This window comes from Histoplasma capsulatum, genomic scaffold (assembly GCF_000149585.1).
Source record: "Histoplasma capsulatum NAm1 scaffold_2 genomic scaffold, whole genome shotgun sequence".
In the NCBI taxonomy this organism is placed as follows: domain Eukaryota; kingdom Fungi; phylum Ascomycota; class Eurotiomycetes; order Onygenales; family Ajellomycetaceae; genus Histoplasma; species Histoplasma mississippiense.
In genome coordinates, this window is record NW_001813981.1 from 1,705,906 (window position 1) to 1,725,365 (window position 19,460).

The following is a 19,460-nucleotide window of genomic DNA, read 5'->3' on the forward strand; positions in this document are numbered from 1 at the left end:
CTTGTTTTAATTCAATCTCGTCATATCTTTGTTTGTGTGAGTGTCGGTGGCCGAATCGGTCCCACATTTGTGGCTCAACCTGGCTAGCTCCCGACGCCTCTAAAGCCTCATCCTTGTCAGCGTCCTTTGAGGAATCCGGAGCAGTAGCGGAGATCTTAGGGGAGGAATGATTTTCCTCTACCTCACACGAAACGGTACTCGTAACAGAGACAGAGGGAGATGCAGATTCAGTGGCTCTGGGTTCTATTGCTCCAACGTCTACGGCTGAGTCTGGATTCGACGTATCCGGCGATGGGGGTGTCTGTTTTTTCTCCTCGGCAATAATTAAAGATGGCTGGTGTTGCTGTTGATGGGAGCTAGGAGCGGGTTGTTGTTGGGCCTTTGCATCCAATTCCATGCAGGCAGATTCAGTCTGTTCTAGTTTCGAAGTCACTTGCATTTGGACAATCTCAATGTTGTCATTGCTACCTTTAACATCCACTTTTTGTACTACTTGCTTCGTTTCAGCTCTTTTCTCCATCTGCCTTTTTCGTAACTCCAGCGCCCGCATTAACCTCTGTTTTTCGGGGGTTATTGAAAGTGAACTTGGCACGCTCATAACGGATCTGGGAGACCCTGGCGCATGTCTAGACATAGGCCTAAGGTTAAGCGGTGGAGGAGGAATCAATAAATGAGGTACAGGTGGAGCCATTGATGGAGGAAGACGGGGCACCGGGATATCAGGTTGGGATTTGGGGCGTCCGGGAGAGGCGCCATTCTTTCGGGTTGACATTCGTACGCCCGCAGGTAATGATGCCACTGGACGTGTATCATTGGATCTACCTATCGATCCTGCAGTTCGTGGTCGTCCACTAGGGTCCATTGACGGCCGGGGCCCTAGCTTAACCTTTGGGCGATACAAGCTTATTGAATCTAAATCTTTCAGCGACGGTCTAGTTGACTGAGAAGATTTGCGCGAATCTGGGGGGGAATGAGTAAGGGAGTCTAGGAAATGCCTTTGCGCATGACCACTTGACTGGCTTTCAGTGCGACTTCGGGGAACAGTGGGCAAAGGCTTTTCGGCTACAGATTCCGAGCGGTCAGATTGCCGCGGTCGCTGCGTATCGGTTCTGGAGGCATCGACCGATTCCTGGACGTTCTGATGATGGCTGGGTACAGCGGTGGCATCCGAAGTCACACTGAAAACGCTTTCCCTTCGATTTCCATGGCCATTGTCGGGGTGAACATGTGATTCTTCTCGAGGGCTAGCACATTCCTCTGCATCTTCGGCAATTTCGCCCAATCTGCGACGACGAAGCGAGCTTGACGACGAAGTCATTGAACCGGAAGCAGCGTGGAGCAGACAGGCGGAGGAGAGTGCGCTCTCTGTCAACTCCGACGAAATGGCAAGGGTGAACACAGTGTCATTTGGGGAAAACTTGTCCAATATAGACTGGAATTGGACAGTGATTCGAGCTGCAGCAGAGCAATTACATATCAGCTTCCTGATCATTGGAATGTCAAGTAAACCAACTACCTTCAGCCCTTCAGAGAAATAGTACCTTGGATCAACCTTGAAATACCCTCGGGGACATATTTTAATATTACTTTCCTCCGACGATACTGTAGAAAGCCGTAAAGAGGGGACGTCTCCTCATGACCATCGATTGTGATTTTGATCTCCGTGACTCCCCCCGTTCCACGGGCCAGGAGCGCGACGGTATCACGGCTGACATATTTGAGCAAAAACCTAAACCGGAGAAACGCAAAGATAGATCATTAGCGCATATCATTTCCAAGCGCCAGGTTCAACTGATTGCTCGGGACTAATTTCGCAGCCCAATTCGAAAGATATGCACAATACGACAGAATTTGAACTTCAGTCCATGAAGTATATATAGAGGAGAGCGGGAACTGGCCACGCCATAGTCGAGAAAACAAGCAAAGGCAGTAGGATATTGAACTCACCATCCACCAGCTTCAGCAAGAGCAGACTGGTAGGCCTCGATGACAGTGGGATCATCTAACCCATTGAGAGACATGACGGGAGCTGCATTGGAAATGATGAGGCCCTACGGAGGGAATGCAAAGCGATACGGGGCCAGCAGTAGCAGCAGTCGCAGTAGCGGAGCGAAACGCGAGGGAAAGACGAAAAAGGACGGGAGAAAGGAAAGGAGAGTTGGTGAAGTCGAGCGATGTCTGGAGAGAAAAGGGACTGGACGACGAGAGCATGCACGCTAACCGGGTTATCAAGTAGCACAAGTCTTGCGCTGACCGGGGTGTACGAAAACCCACAAACCCTGGCAGGATATCAAGAGAGGGGAAAAACAAAAGAAACCACAGAAACAAAAGGAAGAAAGGAAAGGCCTGAAACAATGGACTAAGGACCGACTGATTGCCACAGATGGTGATATTTTCCTGGATGGCGATGGTTTGGCCGGCGAGGAGAAGCTGAGTGGGCCTTGGGTCTTTGGTCTTTGGCACAGCAAACGCTATTTTCAGGGGCAGCGATTCCACAAGTGCGCACCAAGACAACTCAATCAATATAAAAATAATCAGGAACACACCTCCACTGTACAAACAGCTAACTAACGACGCATTTTCATGGTAAACTCCAACTTCTCTTCTTCTTCTTCTTCTTCTTCTTCTTCTTCTTCTTCTTCTTCTTCTTCTTCTTCTTCTTCTTCTTCTCTTCCTCCTCGGCCAACAGCTCAAACTATCCTTTATACAACAACTCCTGTTTCACCCAGTTTTCGACGACAATAGTCGGATGAAACAAGCGAATTGAACCAACCCAAAGTCTCCAATTTTCCAGGCGCATATTTAACTATCGCCATCACTCGATATCCATATCAATATCAATATCAGCCACGAAAAGCAGGCGTCTTCCCATATACCTAGTCTTCTATCCTACCGGCAAGGAAGGAAGAAATTACCTTTGGAGATATGTGGACTACGCTGCGCAGGATTTGATTTTATCCGGGGTTGCATGAGATTTATCTTTGCATCTAGGCGGCTCTTGGAGCTTGAGACCGGCAATCAAAGCGAAAATGAATCCCCAGATCCGTTAACCCAGTACCCACATGGATATAACATGTTCAAGCAACAGAGTACGTGGAGGCATCAATTTTTCGTAGCGATACCCCGAAGGATCGTCTGCTCAAATCCTAGCAAGCCCGCACACTTGCGAACTTGGGGTAGTATTTCTCCCTACTTCAAGGTTCATTCAGTCCCACCGCAAAAAGCATGAAAGCGACTTGGGGCGGGGGCAAATTTTTTTAGTGCGCATTGAGCGCAATCGAGCGCCCTCGCGATTGGGCAGAATTGTGGGTGTTCAAGGGGTAAAACTCACCAACTCTTAGCCTTGATCTCTTTGAGTTTGATATACAACCATCCCAATCGCCATTGACCTGCTAAGCAACCAGGATCGAATTGATATAAGTTCATTGGGCTTTAGATATGCCTGCAAACTTCCCCTAAGTTCTACCTACGATTGAGGCTCTTGAGCCCTTTCTTGCTTGTTTTCCTTCTCTATTCTTGCTCGACACCCAATTAAACATGTATGTCAGACATAAAATGTTTAAAGGCCCCAACAACACAAGCATGGTGCTGTGTCGACGAAATCATCCGGCCTTTTAGTAACATGTTCCACTCAGATGTTGGAAATCAAACGATCTACTTTCTCTTTGACCGGGTTTACAGAGCCTTATTGGCTCTTTTGCGAATAAGTTGGTACAAATAATGAAGGAGAGCCTGATATGACAGATTGCCGCTCAATCTGTTGCACTCACGCCCGCTTATAAATTATTTACCAAAAAAAGAAGAATGATGATCAGGTCGCCGATTCCAGAAGATATCAATCAAAAAGGGAACAGAATGAGGAGAAAGGACGAAATTGCCTTTACCAGGGGTCTTCAGAAACATCCTCTTGCATCATCTGATGCAATTCAGCTCGATCAACTAGCTTCAAAATAGCCGGACCTTTCTTCTCCACGAGATGTTTCTTTTTTTCCTCATAGGAAAGGTGGCAATGTTTGCTTTGTGTGTATATTCACAGAAGTAACCACGTTGTTGGCCTCCAAAACCAGGCTCAAAGAACCGATACTGGTCAGTGCCAACATGCGCCGCCAACCCTCTCTTCTCAGTTGCTATCCAATTTCTCCGTCGTACAGAGACGGAAAGCGAGCTCTGGCAGCGAGGTATCGACTACGAGTATTCGTCACATACCCAAAATAATTTCCAAATTCTAACGATCAACTATTTCCCCAGATCCCTTTTTGACTCCGACTCGCGGAAAACTATATCAAAATGCTGATTCATCCCAATGGAAGAGAAGTTCTATATAATACCAACAACATTTATAAATTTATCCATCCACCTGCAAATCTTTCGAATTTGATGCTCTAGGCTTCTAGTCTCCTTGATTGGGGTGTGTGTCTATAACGAATAGGCAGTTGTATTCGGATGCATACCATCACATAGTGATGTCTGCGCACTATCTTCGAAGCTTACCAGCAAAAGCCGACATCCGCTTTTCACCCCAAACTCCGCAACCCTGGGAATGGTACAGCCAATTCTGGCCGGAATTCGTTGGCTTTATTGATTATACCTCCTACTGGACACCCCTCCATCCTTACCTTCCGTACCTACAGGATCAACGTACAAACTCCATCCACTCCATCATCCGACCATGGGGCAATGCAAACTTTGTTGGCGGTTGATATTTTAGGCGAAATGCTAAACTCCCAGTTGGTGTTGGTTTCGAAGTTGGAACTTGCAGTTGCGATTCCCTACCGTCGGGCTGGCGCATTGCTCCATCACATAGTTACAATATTCAGCATAGGGCAGCGCAAACTATTCTACTAGGCTTGAAAAAGAGTGTCGCCGGGCAATACTAATGTTTACACTCGATGCCTATTGTTCTGTTGGAGAGGTATATAAGTTTTGATACAACGACACATTGATCACATTTTCGGCAATATAACTAATTAGCAAATCAAACTAGAGACATATCTAGTTACCTACAGAAAAAAAATGAGCAAAAATCATGATTTTAAGCTCGTGAAACCAAGGGTATCTAGGATTACAGATGTTTGTTGTTATGATGGATGAGTCCCTAAATGAAACACCTAACTGCCCCCCCTTCTGGTGATTTCTATATCCAACCTCCTTCCAGCCTCAAAGCGGAATTAGATCTAGCTACCCTTCCTAGCAGCTAGTTATACTCTCCAGTAGATGAGCGATGGAGCTATGCAAGAAAGACGAAGATTACGACAATGCCGGTAGGGATCGTCCGCGTGGCGGGTCGCTTTGCTGATGATTAACACATTATAATATAGAGCTTTTCACGATCCTATGATCCTCCTCGGATCAGCGAACATAACTCCATATAATTCTATGCTGCAATAATAGAAGGAATATGTGAGAACCAAATTTCAATAACCTTACTTTTACGGTTGTTTAAGGTTCGGCCCGCCCAAAAGTCGCATTCCAAATGTGCAACTCCAAATAGAGTTGCTGAATATATTTAAAAAATGGTTTGGTGTTCCGTCCCAGCTCTGTGAACAGAGAAATTCGAATACAGTTATCCCACTTGTTGTTGGAAAGACTGCGGCCAAAAACTGATTGCTAGTGACATGATCACCCACATAGTCCAGCTAATAATGCCTTAATGACTGCATTTCATGCCATCACGATCGATATCGCTCGAGATTTCTGAAAAGCTTGGGTGTTCCTGCATGAGCTGTGAATTTCGTCTTGAAATTCGATCAACCGAAATTCCTTGTGACGCAATTCCATAATTTCCATTTGCTCCAAACTCTTAGACACATATATATCTAATGGGAAGTACTGTTACCACCAGCGCTAAACTGGTAGGGGACGAACCGTTCTCCAACATTCTCGATGGTCTCGGCCCGAATTTAGGTCACATGATATCCCGGTTCACGCTACACCTCTCGGGATCCATTTCACGGCTTCGAGATACATAGTGAGAATGAGGGGCAAGGTTCACACTGCTCTCCGAATTCTTATTTTTCTCCCCTTGGCTACTCAGTATACCCCCCCCCCCCCCCAATTGACAAAATAAACTAGGAAACATCAAAAAAGTAAAAATATTAAAAATACAGAACCTTGAGCCCTTAAAAAACCTAAGAGGCCGAAAATCATCATGCCTTCCCTCCCTGCAATTTCCACTGTCCCCTCCCTCCCCCAAGCTACCCAAACACAAATACTCGATACCCTTTTCGAGGCCTCCATGGACCTGCACACCCTCGCTCTTCCCCTTCTTATTCATCAAACATTCTCTTCTTATCAATCCCTCATCAGCGCCGTTGGCGCACGCATGACGGTACTCTCAGCTACAGACTCTCCGAAGGACAGAGAGGTTCTATATAGTATTTTACGTGCTCATCCGCGTTTAGGAGAGAAGAAGCAGGCGAATCTGAGCGAATTGAGTCGACAGGAGCAGGCGGCACTTAATGCTGGGAAGGAGGAAGGAGAAAGAGGAGACGAGGGGCGGGACGAGAGTCTGAAGAGGAAGGCGGAAGAAGAGACAGCAGAATTGAAGAAGTGGAACGATTTGTACGAAGAGAAATTCCCCGGGTTGAGATATGTGTATGTGCCGTTATTATCATTACCGTGTGACAAGAAGGGGAAATTGGTATTCGTACCGCGCGTTAAACAATCAAGTATGTACATAGTGTATTCGTCAACGGACGTGGCAGAGACATTTTAATGCAGGATATGCAGCGGCGAATCGAGAGGGATGACATACAGAAGGAAAAGGAGGATATTATACAGGTAAGCCCCTTATCCGCGTCCGTCATTGTGCCTCTCTTTCCCTGCTTCCGTTGTCAACCTCACAACATACGCTGTGAACTAATCCGCATTTGCTTTTTTCCGATGAACAATTTAGGCAATGTGCGATATAGCCATTGATCGAGCACGTAGGCTTGAGCGGTAAATCGAGGGTGGCATATATATATATATAAATGTAAAAGGTTAGAGTCTCTCCTGGGATTGCATCCTACCAATCAAAATTATCAGTTCTAACACCACCTAGACCTCCCCTATACCTCAAATTACAGTGTACTACATTGTCATCTTAAAATGGAGAAGGTACCATGATTCACAAAGACAGTGAATGTTTGTGAATACATGTATTATGTGATTCAAATCGAGAGAGATTAAGTTTGATGCCGGAAAACTTAGGCGTGAAATGTATCAATTGGTTTACGAGCATCAAAGGAGTAGAACATGTCCATGTAATAACAAGCTTTTCATATGTCTCTTGATACCCTACTCATATCTTCCAATTTTGATCTCGCTCATCGAACCAATTTCTAACTTTATTTTATTTTTCCAACTTTGCATTTCCTTCCCCCTTCTCGAATATTTTGATGGTTTTAAAATGACCTAAACTATTCCATCCCCCATTTATAAGACACAGGTTTGTTTCACAGCCGGTCAATTGGACGCACGCAGAACTACCCTAAAAGAAATGATTATGAAATGGATTCCAACGCTTTGAAAAGGTGGTGGATAGGTTGGACTCTCTCGCTTAGTTTGAAAACCCTAGCGCACGAAGGAAATCCATATAAAGGAAAAAGCGTCGTTCTTTCTTCATTCAGTTTTCCAATTCAGAAACGTCGTTTCAAGCTGAATTCGGCTATCCATATCGTACAGAAAGCTTAGAATCAAGATCCAATTTTTCGAGATCTGAGAGCGATTGGATATGGGAGAGCTATTCGCAAGGGTATATGATTTTGGCTCGAGTATGAGGGGGGAATTGTGGAGGGTAGTTCGATAGGAGCGAAAAAGCGGGTCTGAAATGTAGTACCCAAACCTATAGTGTATTTGTGTAGTTACGTGTCCAATGTGGTCGGCACAGCTCGTAACTGGTAGCTAAGTATATCGATTCGGATATGGGAGACGGATTGAATAGCCGGCGGAGGGATCTGTGGATAGGGGATTACGAGGCTGCCTTTACGTTTTCGGTTGACCTTGGTTGAGTTGCTAACTTTTAGGAACAGCTAAACAACCTATAAGGCCGGGGGGGGGGATGGTGAGAGGGGGAGTTGGGAGTTGGTGAAAATGCGATAAGAAAACGGTGACAGAAATTCCGTTGATATTGACATTGATCCAGGTGTCGATTGGCAGAAAATGTAGCTGTAAGGTACTATATACCGCTTCAAAAACTAGCTGGACTGGTCAATTTGTCCCTCGAACGAAGTCCAGGTGTAGCCGCAACGGTGTAAGTAGACCTGGAAAAAGCATAAAATGGGTTTCTGGCAGACGTTCGGGCAACTTGGTGCGATCTTGAATGAAAACCAAATAGGCATACGCTAAATGTATCTAGCATGGGTTTGTTCAGAATCATCGATTGAATTCTCAGGGCGTTAGTTAGAATGTTCCTATTAAAACCCGAAGTGCACAAATGACACTTCCTTTTGTCGTCTTTGTTCCAAACGAATCCCAATTGACTTTTCATCTTCTGTGAGCATTTCCGTCAGTAGGAACTGGGAGCCAAAAGTGAGACTGTCAAAACTAGCAATCGCATCGTGATCATCGAGAACCGGCTCAGAAGGCTCTAGAATGTTAAAATCACTGTATACTCGGCTGTTCCTTCCGTCGTTTTCTGTCTCTGTATCACTGTCACTATCAAAGTATCCGTCTTCGTTATCGAAAATATCATAATTTGTTAAATATAAAGGCGATGGGGGCAGCGGAATATATTGGCGACGTGGGGTGGACGGCGGTGACGGAGAATTACATGGTGGTAAATGTTCGTTCCGCAAATTGGACGGGCTCGTAGCTCTTCGGCATTCCCCAGCTGTCCATGTAGAACTGTCCCGGGGGGCCAGAGGGTTCGTGCACAGTCCGGATTCAGCAGTTCCACAAAATGAATTAGAACGGCTGAAAAAAATAATCATCTGTCTCACTATGTAGAGCTGGCTCGGGTCTTTGTTGCAGCTGGCTCGGGCGTGTTTTCGAATCCGGTTCATAATGGCAGCCTTCCTTAACAAACTACGACCCAACGCCTTCTGCTTAGCCCATATAGCAATCTTTGACGAGCCCCGAGTGACGATATGAGTTGGGGGTGAGGAGAACGGGGAGCTGAGTCGGGAGGTGACGAGAACGAGACGCAGACGACGTTTCTTTTTCTGCTGGCCTCCCGAATCCTCACCATCCACATCAGCCAGTGGGCGAGGACGCTTCGAGTGACCCCCATCCGGGGTCGGTGGGGAGATTTGGCGAGAGAATGACAGACGGCGTGGCATGACGAGTGAGGCGGAAAATGTGAAAGCGCACTGATGTTGCGGCAAGACCAGACTTCTACCCCACTGGCCATTCATTATGATAATTCATGGTCTCTGGGCTTGGCTAACTGGAATAAGGGGAGAGAGTCATAGATAAAGGCAAGGTGTGAGGGGGTGGTGATTTAAAGGGATTGCGCATCGACCTTGAATGGGCATTCTCATGTATGCGAGGAGACAACTCAGGAGAAGCATGCGGAGACTGCAAGAGAGTTGCGTTTGAATAGAACAGGGGCAATAACAGCTTGTTCTGAAGTGCGTGAGATTGCGGGGAACAATCCGAGGCGTTGGCGACCGTCTGCCCGTCGGGGCAAGGGGTTTCAAGCAGATTCCGAGGGCTCATCAAGAAGGAGAATGGACTTTGGAGTTAGCGGTCAATGATTTAAATAAGAAGACAAAAGAATCAACGATCATTCAGAGTTGTGGAGAAGCTCCTAGTGTTTTGTTTTCTTTTTCCCTGCGATGGCATCTCTGTTCTCCTTTCCCATCCCTGGGCAGAAGGGCTGACCAAAGCCTCAAACTCTCCATTCTCATTGGCACAAAGCTACCGATTAAAGGATCACAACACAGGGATCTGTAGCGCAGTGGCTGTTTTCTGTGTCCGTTGAGCACATTTCTATTGCTCGCTGCTGCTGAGAACTCTTTTCGAGGCCGACATTATCCTTCGCCATCCAGAGGGATCGCCGCAACATTCATTGCACATGAGTCTGCCGGGATGACAAGTTACAAAAGGGCTCAAACGTCTTTCTTTTCTTCGACACTGAGCGTTCCATATGCTAGGTTGGCTAAAACAGAGTGCTTAGGCCACCACCGCGGTTTTACCCGCTGGGATTAGCTCCATCTCTTGCTCTTGACTGGCTACAGTGGCCCCGGCTTTTGGAGATGGTCGCACAAGGCACAATACTCGTTACTTTTTACAGCCACCGGGATAGTGGCGGATAACAGCTGGCTTTCAGAGGGATGCAACTTTTCCATCTACGCCGCGTAATTGACGAAGAGGAATTGAAATCTTCCTCTCAGCCATCGTTACAAAATTGTGTGGAGCAACAGTAAGTGCAGGCCGCTTTTGACATAGTTATTATTTAAATGAAGGTCAATATGTACTTTTCTACAAAGGTATATATGGCGCAATCCGGTGGGTTTGTATATCAAAAGCGCGTGCAAAGAAGCAAGAGAGAGAATAGCCCATATTTTGAAGGATCCGATCTAATTTCTCCAGAACATAGCAATACGATGCACTTCATCAGGAGACACCGGAATATGCCAATGACAATGGGCAATGAGCTTGATCCGTGTTTAGTACTTGCATCTCCGTTTATTACGGACCAATCGCACAAGTCAATACCAATGAACAGGGAGACAAAAACCACACGCCGACGCCGGGCCTGAGGAGTTGTGGTTGAAAAGACGGCAAGAGTGAGCCGTACATGTAAAAAATAGAATCCGGTAAATCTTCCAGGTCTGTGATCCGTGGAACAGAGGGAGGGAATCCATTGACCTGAGGGGTTTCAAACGGAACCAACCCAGCACCCTGGAAAATTTTTTCCATCTCATCGTGCCCTCGCTCAGCCTTGTCTTGTTTAAATCTTGGTGGCTGGAAATCTGTAGGCGCACTTCGGTGTAGAATTAGTTGATGAAGAACCAGGGCACGACGAGGACCCATAACGGAAATTTCGCGAGAACAAACATCTTCTTGTCCCTGATCTAAAATTTGAGCAGCCATACGCGGCGTACTATTGATCTGCGGCTACAATATTTGAGGACTGGCTGCATTCCCCGACAAAGAATAAAACTGACGCCACAGGCTTTCTCAACTCAACCCGCGTGATTTCACACAGATGTTGCATGCAATGGCGGCAAATGTCTTGCCTTGTCTGAATTGAACACGAGCTGCAAGTCCTGTGGTTGTCATGCTGGTTCAACCAAGCATGGAGGGATGGGACAGCTGCAGCCCCTGAACCCCAGTTCCAACTGGAAGCTGGCCATCTTGAAGCTTCAGCTGTTTTTCTCGGGTTTCTCGCATCTCATTTCGGGCTTCCTTTTCTTGAATTGTTTGAAAAACATGATGTTTTACCTCGATTCCGACATAAAACAGACAACCGCAACTGTATCACCTACTCAATACCGGCCCTCCAATATACGTTTTCACTCAGAGCAAGATAGTGACGACCCAGAAAATAGGCATTTCTGAGGTACGAAAGTCAGCCTGGCTTTAACCCCTGATGGCGTTCCATGGCTCTGGTGTGCACGGTGTGAAGCACCGAACTTTGCCCTGTCAGGTTGTCACGACATCATCCAACCACATACACAGCGATCCCTCTTTCGCGCATTCCGAGGGGTGCGGAACTTACTTGCTTCAAATTTCTTGGGCGATGACTTCGATTTTGCGAACCCCCCCCAAAAAAGCAGTTGAAGATATAGAACGAGAGTTTATAATAGTTATACAGCTCATGATATTCTAGCAAGCGTTTCGGATGGGTCTGTGACAATCACATTCTTTCCCCTTCCTATTTCTCTCTTAAATCATTCCAACTCCAAAATGGACACTCATTCTTCCACCCTGGACATGGATGTTGTTGAGCTTGTGCCCAAACATGTGTATACATGTAATTTTATTTCGGACTCGATAATTTGTCAATTATTCTCTTGTACAGTACAGTACCTTGCTATTTACTATTTCTATTTATACATATCAATCCATTAAAGTTTACTAGAGTGCTGTATATTGTGACAATATCTCCATTCAACTTCTCTTGCATCTTGACTGGTCGCATCTTGACTAAGCTAATGTTGTGTCGCAATCAGCATATTATCTAGGTGTAAATCTAGCTCGAATTTCATAGGACGGATTTATTTTCCAAACGCCCTCATTGCACATGAGTTGGAGAATGTGGAGGGATAAGGGAGGGGTTCCGAAAGTGACAGTCACATAACGGTTTTGATCAAATACCCTCCAAGTAATCACGAAACTTTCGGTGATCCATGTTCACAGCGCGTGTGACTGATCGGAATTTAATAATTAAAGGATAACAACACCCATAACCACCCAGGGTGAATATATCGATACTCCACTGGCTTCTCTTGATATCGTGGCTCAAGACTGCCCGCCAGGGCGCCAATGTTACTTCGGCCTACCTCACATTAAGGGCATGATTATACAAAGAAATATACCGGATCCATAGACTAATCAGTGATTCCCTATTGACACAGAGGTTCGATTGGCTTCCGCGTATGCAATGTTGTATCGCTATCTAACATCGCGGTTGATCAGAGACATATCAAATACAACCACGGTAATAGGATAACGGGCGGGAACAGGTACGGAAATATGATACTCACGGCTGACGGATATCAGTCCAATTAACCAATATAATCACATTGCTCTGACAAAGACCGGCCTCTCTGCACCACCCTTCATTAATACCACCGAGAATCCAACAATCTCCCCCGCTGATACCGCCAGACTAGGTAGCCTGTGACGATCCCTAGAGCAGCTGTACCTCCGAAAACGATCCCAAGAATGGAGCCAATAGACAGCCCAGATCCGCTCGGTGAACCGCTGTCGTTATCGCCAGGGCCTGGAGAGGAATTAGTAGGCCTGGCAGAAGCAGTTGGTAAGGGAATTGTGGGAATCGGCGTGGCAATCTGGGAAACCAGACTGGTAAGTTGGGCGGAGTTAATGAAGGACGAGCAAGGCGCGAAATCCTAAGTTGCAAGATACGAGTGTGAGTAAAGATAGTTGAAGCCGTGGCAGCTTTGGGCACTACCAAAAGCAAAATATAGCATTTGGTGTTTCTATAACCCACCCCACTTGTTTGCGCATTACAAAATTGTAAGAGCGCCACCTCTCCCATGGCCGCCAACTGCTCCTGCAAATTACTGATGGCACTGGCCTGCGCAGTTGCAAATTGTAGTTGTCGTGATGCAGCAAGGAGTGCGCTTGTCGCTATCTCATTTGCCGATTCTGCAGAGAGAATTAGGGCACGCTGCATTTCATCGTTGCCTATGTTCGCCTCTTTTGTCTCCTGGTAGCTTAGGGGAGCCCAGATTCCAAACAGGACTGTAGCTGCCACTGTGAGGACTGCGCAGCCCCAGTGGAGGATAAACGTTAACCCACCGATTGGGTGGCCGAACATTTCGCGGTGATTGTGGTAGTGGTGCTGCTGTTCTCGAGGAATGAGTGGCGGGACCTGGTCTGTACTCTCCGGTCTCCCCGGGGTTATGGGATGCGGTTGATATGAATGATCTGAAATGTGTGTTTCAATTCCTAAGTCTTTTTCTGGTGGGTGGAGGTCGGTCTTTTCTCTCTCGGGCTCTTGGGAGTTCAATGGGATCTTTCGGTAGAAAGATCGCTCAATTGTATCAATGAGAGACTGTTGAATGGAGCTGTCAGAAGGCATAATTGTTTATAAATATGTACGCGCTCCGTGGCCGTGGAGCAACCCTCTATACAGAATAATGTATAGAGGCTGCGAACGAGGTTTTCTTTTGGGAGAGGGAGAGTGAAGACAGGCACTGCAGATATATATCTCCAACTGCTGCGACAACACAGCAGCAACTGCAGCTGCCACCACGAGCCAGACATGAATGCAATTGTGGCTTTCTCGGCTTTTGTTGTCGCAACACCCTGAAAAGAGGGCGTATTCTCATGACCACACTACAGCCACCATCGCCAGCCGTCCTATCCAGAGACGAGATGCTACAGCCATGTTATGCAAGGCATCAAGCACTGGCAAGTATGCGATCCAGAGCAGCACGGCCGATGTGTCTATTTGGTTCCAGAGTTGCTCATGTGGCGCATCCAAGGGTATTACTCCAGAAACATATTCGGTCGAGTTTATCTATTTTATTTTGGCAAACCTCGATTCTCCAAGAAGTCCTCGGCGTCCAGAATGCCCAAGCGCAAAAAATGGCGCTATCTATCTTCGCAAGCCATTCATCCCTAGAGTGTCGAGAGCAAGACACAAAGAATTAGTTGCTGGGTACTCCGTATGCCTTTTGACATGTGGCCTGTTGGCTGGAGAGAAAATCTTGGTGGTGGAATGCATGGTCAAAGAAGGCTAAACGAAAGAATCTGTACCACTTCTATAGAATAGACAACCTAAGCCACAATGGCTTTTTGGGTCTATTCAAAGAATAACACACACATCCAAAGGACGCAATTTAAGCAGCAGCGATATTGCACAAAGACAGTGATCCCTCAGTATTTCCCTACTGAGGTACGAAGTCAGACTCAAGCTAATTCTTGCCAGGATTCCTTTTACCTTACCTCAATTTCCCCTGCATATGTATATGCTACCCACGCCAGAAGAGAGTATGTATGTACTGTGCCTGAAGGGGAAATTCGACGCTATGAGGCCAATCAACAGCAATTTTAGTTTTATAGGTTTAGCCGAGATGGTGTGGATAGAACTGCTTCCTCTCCGATAAGTTCAAACTGCTTGCAGCACAACAAAAACCGAGCTGGAACAGCTTTGCAGAAACATAGGCATCACGCGACATGGAAATAATTTCGTCATCAGCTTGATTAAATAAACATGAGAAAATTATAATTATTCAGCTGTGTCCCAGAAGGGAGAATTTTGTCAACAAAGAACCTACAGTATGTACAGTACATATAACTCGTTATATCCAAAAATATCGGATATGTAATATGTTTTCTCCAACCATAATTCTCTGGATACCTCCTACTTAATTCTCTTTCTTCATGGTATCTACAATCACAGCAGCATCCGGATGAACTTCGCCATGCTTAAGTGCCCCGCCAACGGCCTGCCCAACAACAGGTTCTCCCTTCTCATTTCTAGTGAGCTTATTCGCACCGTCCAGAACCTCAAACGTCGCAAGTTTGATTTCTTTTCCGTTGCGTGTGCGGATGTCAGGAACACCAAAGAAATCCGCAATGACGCGCTCATGGTTGATCTTGAGTTCGTAGTAGCCACGATAGTAAGAATCTTGCCATTGCAGGGGAGTGCTGTTCTTGACAAACGTCTTGGACTGTTCGGCTCCCTTGGCTAGAGTGCCGTTTTGGCCGACGGGGCCGGGGGAGGTGACGCCGGAGCCACCAAACTCAACACCGATGGCTCCGGATCCGGATTTGGAATCGTATTCACCAAGGCCGGTGTAGACGAGGTCAGAGACGTAGGAAGCATGAGTGTCACCAGCAAGAAAAATGGTATTGTCAATTTGGTTGTTGAGAATCGTTGCGAGGGTTCGATTTTTGTTGGCCCGGTATCCATCCCAGGCGTCAGCGTTATAGGGGGTTTCTGGCTTAGAATCGGCGTAGCTGATGTCAGAGATGAGGACTTGCTGGCCGACGATTCTCCATTTGGTTCTTCGCTTGGCAGATTCTCGGAGCTGGCGGTAGAACCACGTCTCCTGGCGGGGCCCTAACAGAGAGCGGGATTGCTCATCACGGATCTCGTCGAGGTACTCTCTATTCCAGGTAACATCGGTGATGGAGCGATCATAGACACGGGTATCAAGCATGATAAGGCTGAATAGATCGCCAATCTCGAAATTGCGCCAGATACGAAGGTTGTCATCCATGTCAACCTGACGAATAGGCATCCACTCGAAATGAGCACGGACAGCATTTGCTTTAGATTGGTCAATGGAAATTCCACCGGCCTTGATGAAGGATTCTTCCGTGTTGTTCATTTTGGATGAGCCGGCCTTCCAGATGTTGTCTTCTACCTCTGCAAAGAAATAACTGGTTAGTTAGAGATTGCTGTAGTCGAAAAGTGATTGGCCTTACCATGGTCATCCCAAACGGTAATCCAAGGGAAATGTTGATGCGAGTAAACGAGGTCGGCGTCAGTACGGTAACTGGCGTATCTCATGCGATAATCGAGTCTGCCAGGTGGGTTAGAATAAATAAAGTATGGGTCTGAAACAAAGAGGGCGTGGAAGACATACAGGGTCTTGACATTGTGATCTGAAGGCTGTGGAATGCGATCCATGGACCATCCCCATCCGTAGCCACCTTTATAGCATATCAGGTCAGGTTTTGGAATCTTGATATCTACCATATAAGAGGTAAGTGCTCACCCTCTTTGTATTCATAAATATAGTCACCAAGGTGGACAACGTAGTCGGCAGTGTCCTTACGGGCAGCATTTCCGTAAGCATTGAAAAACCCCTGGGCTACCGTCGCAAGTCAGCAAGGCATAAATAATGGAAGTAATGGGGTTGGTTAACTTACGATAGTTGGAGCAAGAGAAGACAGAAAGATTGATATCCTTCCTCACTCTGTCGGACTTTCTGGGGGTTGTTTTGGTGCGCCCAATCGGGGAAGAGTTCTTCGAGTCACAAACTGTAAATTGATAATAGTAAGTCGTGTATGGTTTGAGGTCAGTTGCTTCAACCTTTGTCACATCAGGTCAGCGTATGATGTGCAGACAGGATCTCAATAGGACTGTACATATATACCTTGACTGTATAGTCAACATCGGAGGAAGTCCAAACTTCTCCATCGGTGACAACTCTCCTCATCTTGTCATCCTTTGCCACCTTGTACTCCACGCAAACTGGTGCAGTAGAAACTGCAACGTATTTGTCGTTGTCATGGTCATACAGAGGTGCCGTCCCAGTCACAGTCACGTTGGAACCACTGCTCTCCTTCGTGGGTGAGATTCGAGTCCAGAGGATCACCGAATGGGAGTAAGGATCTCCAGAAGCAACATTATGAGTGAAGTGCAGCTCCTCGGGTTTAAATGGAGAGGATTGGACATTCCGCTTTTGAACCTTGTTAATGGCAATTCCAAGATCGGGGTGATTATGGGAAGGAGAGCGGTAGTCTGGCAGTTGGTATTAGCCAATGATCAAAAAGAGTTTTCCGGGTCACCGAATAGAGGAAATTGCTTAGCCACATAAACTATGCATAGCACGAAGGAGGCAACATACTCAAATTGGAGGAGAATGACGCAGATGCAATTGAGCTCAGCCAGAGCCCCGCCAGGGCAACCTTAAGAAAAGCCATGTCCGCAGCGTTTAGAGCGAAAACACCGAATTAAAGAAGACCAATCGACATGGTGATTCCTATTCCTTTTTATCCCTCAAGACCACAGTCAAATAACAATGGGATACCGATATTCACGGCCGGTATGGTCCAGTAGTAAAAATCCCAGATCGACGTGCCGTGACGCAGGAAGCCAAAATCCACGGCACCCTAGGCCGTAGTTTGATATCCATTCTGGCATCGATTCGCCAATACTTTTGCTCTTCGCAACACCGTGCATTTTGTGTGTCCAGTAGTCGATCTCCAGCATCCACCACGTGCTAACGCTGTGTGGTGGGATGGAACAAGAGGTAGTTCGTTCCGGCGTTTAGGAAGACACTAAACCGGGAGGGTTGCTTTTGCTGCGTCATCATCATCGCATGCTGCAAATGTTGTGCCGTTCTGCCCCTTGTTAATTTAGCCAGGTTATGTATCCCATTGTCACTCAATTGTTGATATGTCCAACCCACTGTCCCACAAAGCCGATGCCATCCACTTTTCACACTGTAAAAAGAATAAAAGCAGGAGTTTTTGCCATAACCAAGGTCCAATCCTTTATTTTATTCAGTTTTCTCGGAGATCGTCGATGAGCTTGCTGTTAACTGTGCCAAGTGCATCTCACTACCTCTCATTAGTGAGTGAGCCACAGTGCAAAAAATTAACTAATAATCATTATTATATCTAACTATCTATAATATAAAGATCATCTATATACTCATTAGAAGCTGTTATGAACCTGCGGCATGGCTCAAGACTTATTGAACAAGAAGTAAGAAGAACATACATAGTAGAATCAGAATGACCCTTTAGATCAAATAATATACTAAGTCATATAACTGATTGCAATGATTGTAATAAGTAGTTACAATGATCAAGAGTGAGCAGTGCAAGTAGTGCGATCAATATAATTAGATAATTTGTACAGAATATAAAAATCTCAAATATATTTAAACATCAACTTATTTTTTCTCACATCTCTATCAATGTGGTTTAGCGCGGCTTGATCGGCGATGGCGCCACGCCTCGCCTAACCAGGTTAGGCGTGATTTGCCTTCGAACTTAACATTGCATCCACCATCATCATTCCTCCTACGCATTCAGCGTGATGTTCGAGAGAGCCTGTCCCCCTTTTCGATTACTGTTTGATCAATCTCAGCTTAAGTAAAGCCAGTAAGCAGCGACAGTAAGCAGCATCACATCTCGTGTGTGATGGATCGTTGTTTATAGGACTTGGCTGTCACGTCTTCATGTTCACTGGTCAGTCCTGTATAGACTGTTTCAGTGCCTTCATTCGCTCCTAGGCGAATTATCTACATGAGTGCAGCCAGCAAATAATAACTATGTTCAATTCAGCCTTTGCCGGGCTTCCATCCAGTTTTGCCGACCGCTCCAAATTAGACTCCGAAAAAACTCTTCCAATCCAGCGACGGTTCAGTCCTCCCAGGATGCGAAGAATGCCCACCTACAGGGTACCAATCACTTTGACAATGTCATCTCATCCCAAGAGTCATTGCACCGTGGCACACGTATTGAGATCTCTTACCTTGAGAGCGTCGCGCAATACATGAATGAGTCATCAAGGGCCCAGCAGTTCTTGGAACACACATGCACTGCGCCGTGACTACAGTGTCTCATGAGAACTTGGCTTACTTCAATAATCTGAAGTGAGGGTTCGATTGGGGCATAAATGCCATGTTTTGCGTCACTGGATCGACGCAGCAGTAGCAGGACGCTTACGACAATACTCTTCTGACCCGAACATACAACTCTATGGTTGCGACAGTAAACACGCTCAAACGGTGACGGCAATTTTACGCTCTCTCCCAAGAGCTATAGGGCTCCCCTGAGTTCTTCGGAATACAAATCCCGACTTATTCAACGATCCGGACGTTCATGCGAGCTCACGGGTGCCCAGTTTATTGCAAGGAATAGGTGCACTGCGGCCTCCAACTGCACTGCAGTGCATATAATACCCAAGCGGATGTACTTACTAACCGATGGTGCCTCAGGGGTTGCTTGTACTTGCGATTCTACTTTCAAAAAAACAGTTCGACAATGTATGGGGATCAAATGTTCGTTCAATATGACGAAGAATCACGAATTACAAACCTTTCGAAAGAGTCGAGAAAGGATGGACAGAGCGCACTTAAGATGCTCCTCTCAAT

General features: G+C 46.2%; 4 protein-coding genes across 4 annotated transcripts; 1 reads left to right on the plus strand and 3 right to left on the minus strand.

Annotated features, from left to right (window-relative positions):
* Nucleotides 1-20: 20 nt before the first annotated feature.
* Nucleotides 21-2,021, minus strand: HCAG_02598 (predicted protein; the record flags this gene model as incomplete). Its single annotated transcript, XM_001542377.1, has 5 exons — nucleotides 21-26; nucleotides 80-556; nucleotides 779-1,455; nucleotides 1,542-1,729; nucleotides 1,948-2,021. 5 exons carry the CDS (start codon nucleotides 2,019-2,021, stop codon nucleotides 21-23), a joined length of 1,422 nt encoding a protein of 473 aa, XP_001542427.1.
* Nucleotides 2,022-6,148: 4,127 nt separating this feature from the next.
* HCAG_02599 (conserved hypothetical protein) lies at nucleotides 6,149-7,123 on the plus strand (the record flags this gene model as incomplete). Its single annotated transcript, XM_001542378.1, has 4 exons — nucleotides 6,149-6,594; nucleotides 6,681-6,780; nucleotides 6,896-6,926; nucleotides 7,068-7,123. 4 exons carry the CDS (start codon nucleotides 6,149-6,151, stop codon nucleotides 7,121-7,123), a joined length of 633 nt encoding a protein of 210 aa, XP_001542428.1.
* Nucleotides 7,124-12,781: 5,658 nt separating this feature from the next.
* Nucleotides 12,782-14,582, minus strand: HCAG_02600 (predicted protein; the record flags this gene model as incomplete). Its single annotated transcript, XM_001542379.1, has 4 exons — nucleotides 12,782-12,874; nucleotides 13,103-13,669; nucleotides 14,157-14,238; nucleotides 14,566-14,582. The coding sequence occupies 4 exons, from the start codon at nucleotides 14,580-14,582 to the stop codon at nucleotides 12,782-12,784; spliced, it is 759 nt and encodes a 252-aa protein (XP_001542429.1).
* A 405-nt stretch (nucleotides 14,583-14,987) lies between these two features.
* Nucleotides 14,988-17,277, minus strand: HCAG_02601 (conserved hypothetical protein; the record flags this gene model as incomplete). Its single annotated transcript, XM_001542380.1, has 7 exons — nucleotides 14,988-15,994; nucleotides 16,054-16,151; nucleotides 16,215-16,320; nucleotides 16,347-16,442; nucleotides 16,501-16,663; nucleotides 16,728-17,095; nucleotides 17,202-17,277. The coding sequence occupies 7 exons, from the start codon at nucleotides 17,275-17,277 to the stop codon at nucleotides 14,988-14,990; spliced, it is 1,914 nt and encodes a 637-aa protein (XP_001542430.1).
* Between the last annotated feature and the right edge of the window lie 2,183 nt (nucleotides 17,278-19,460).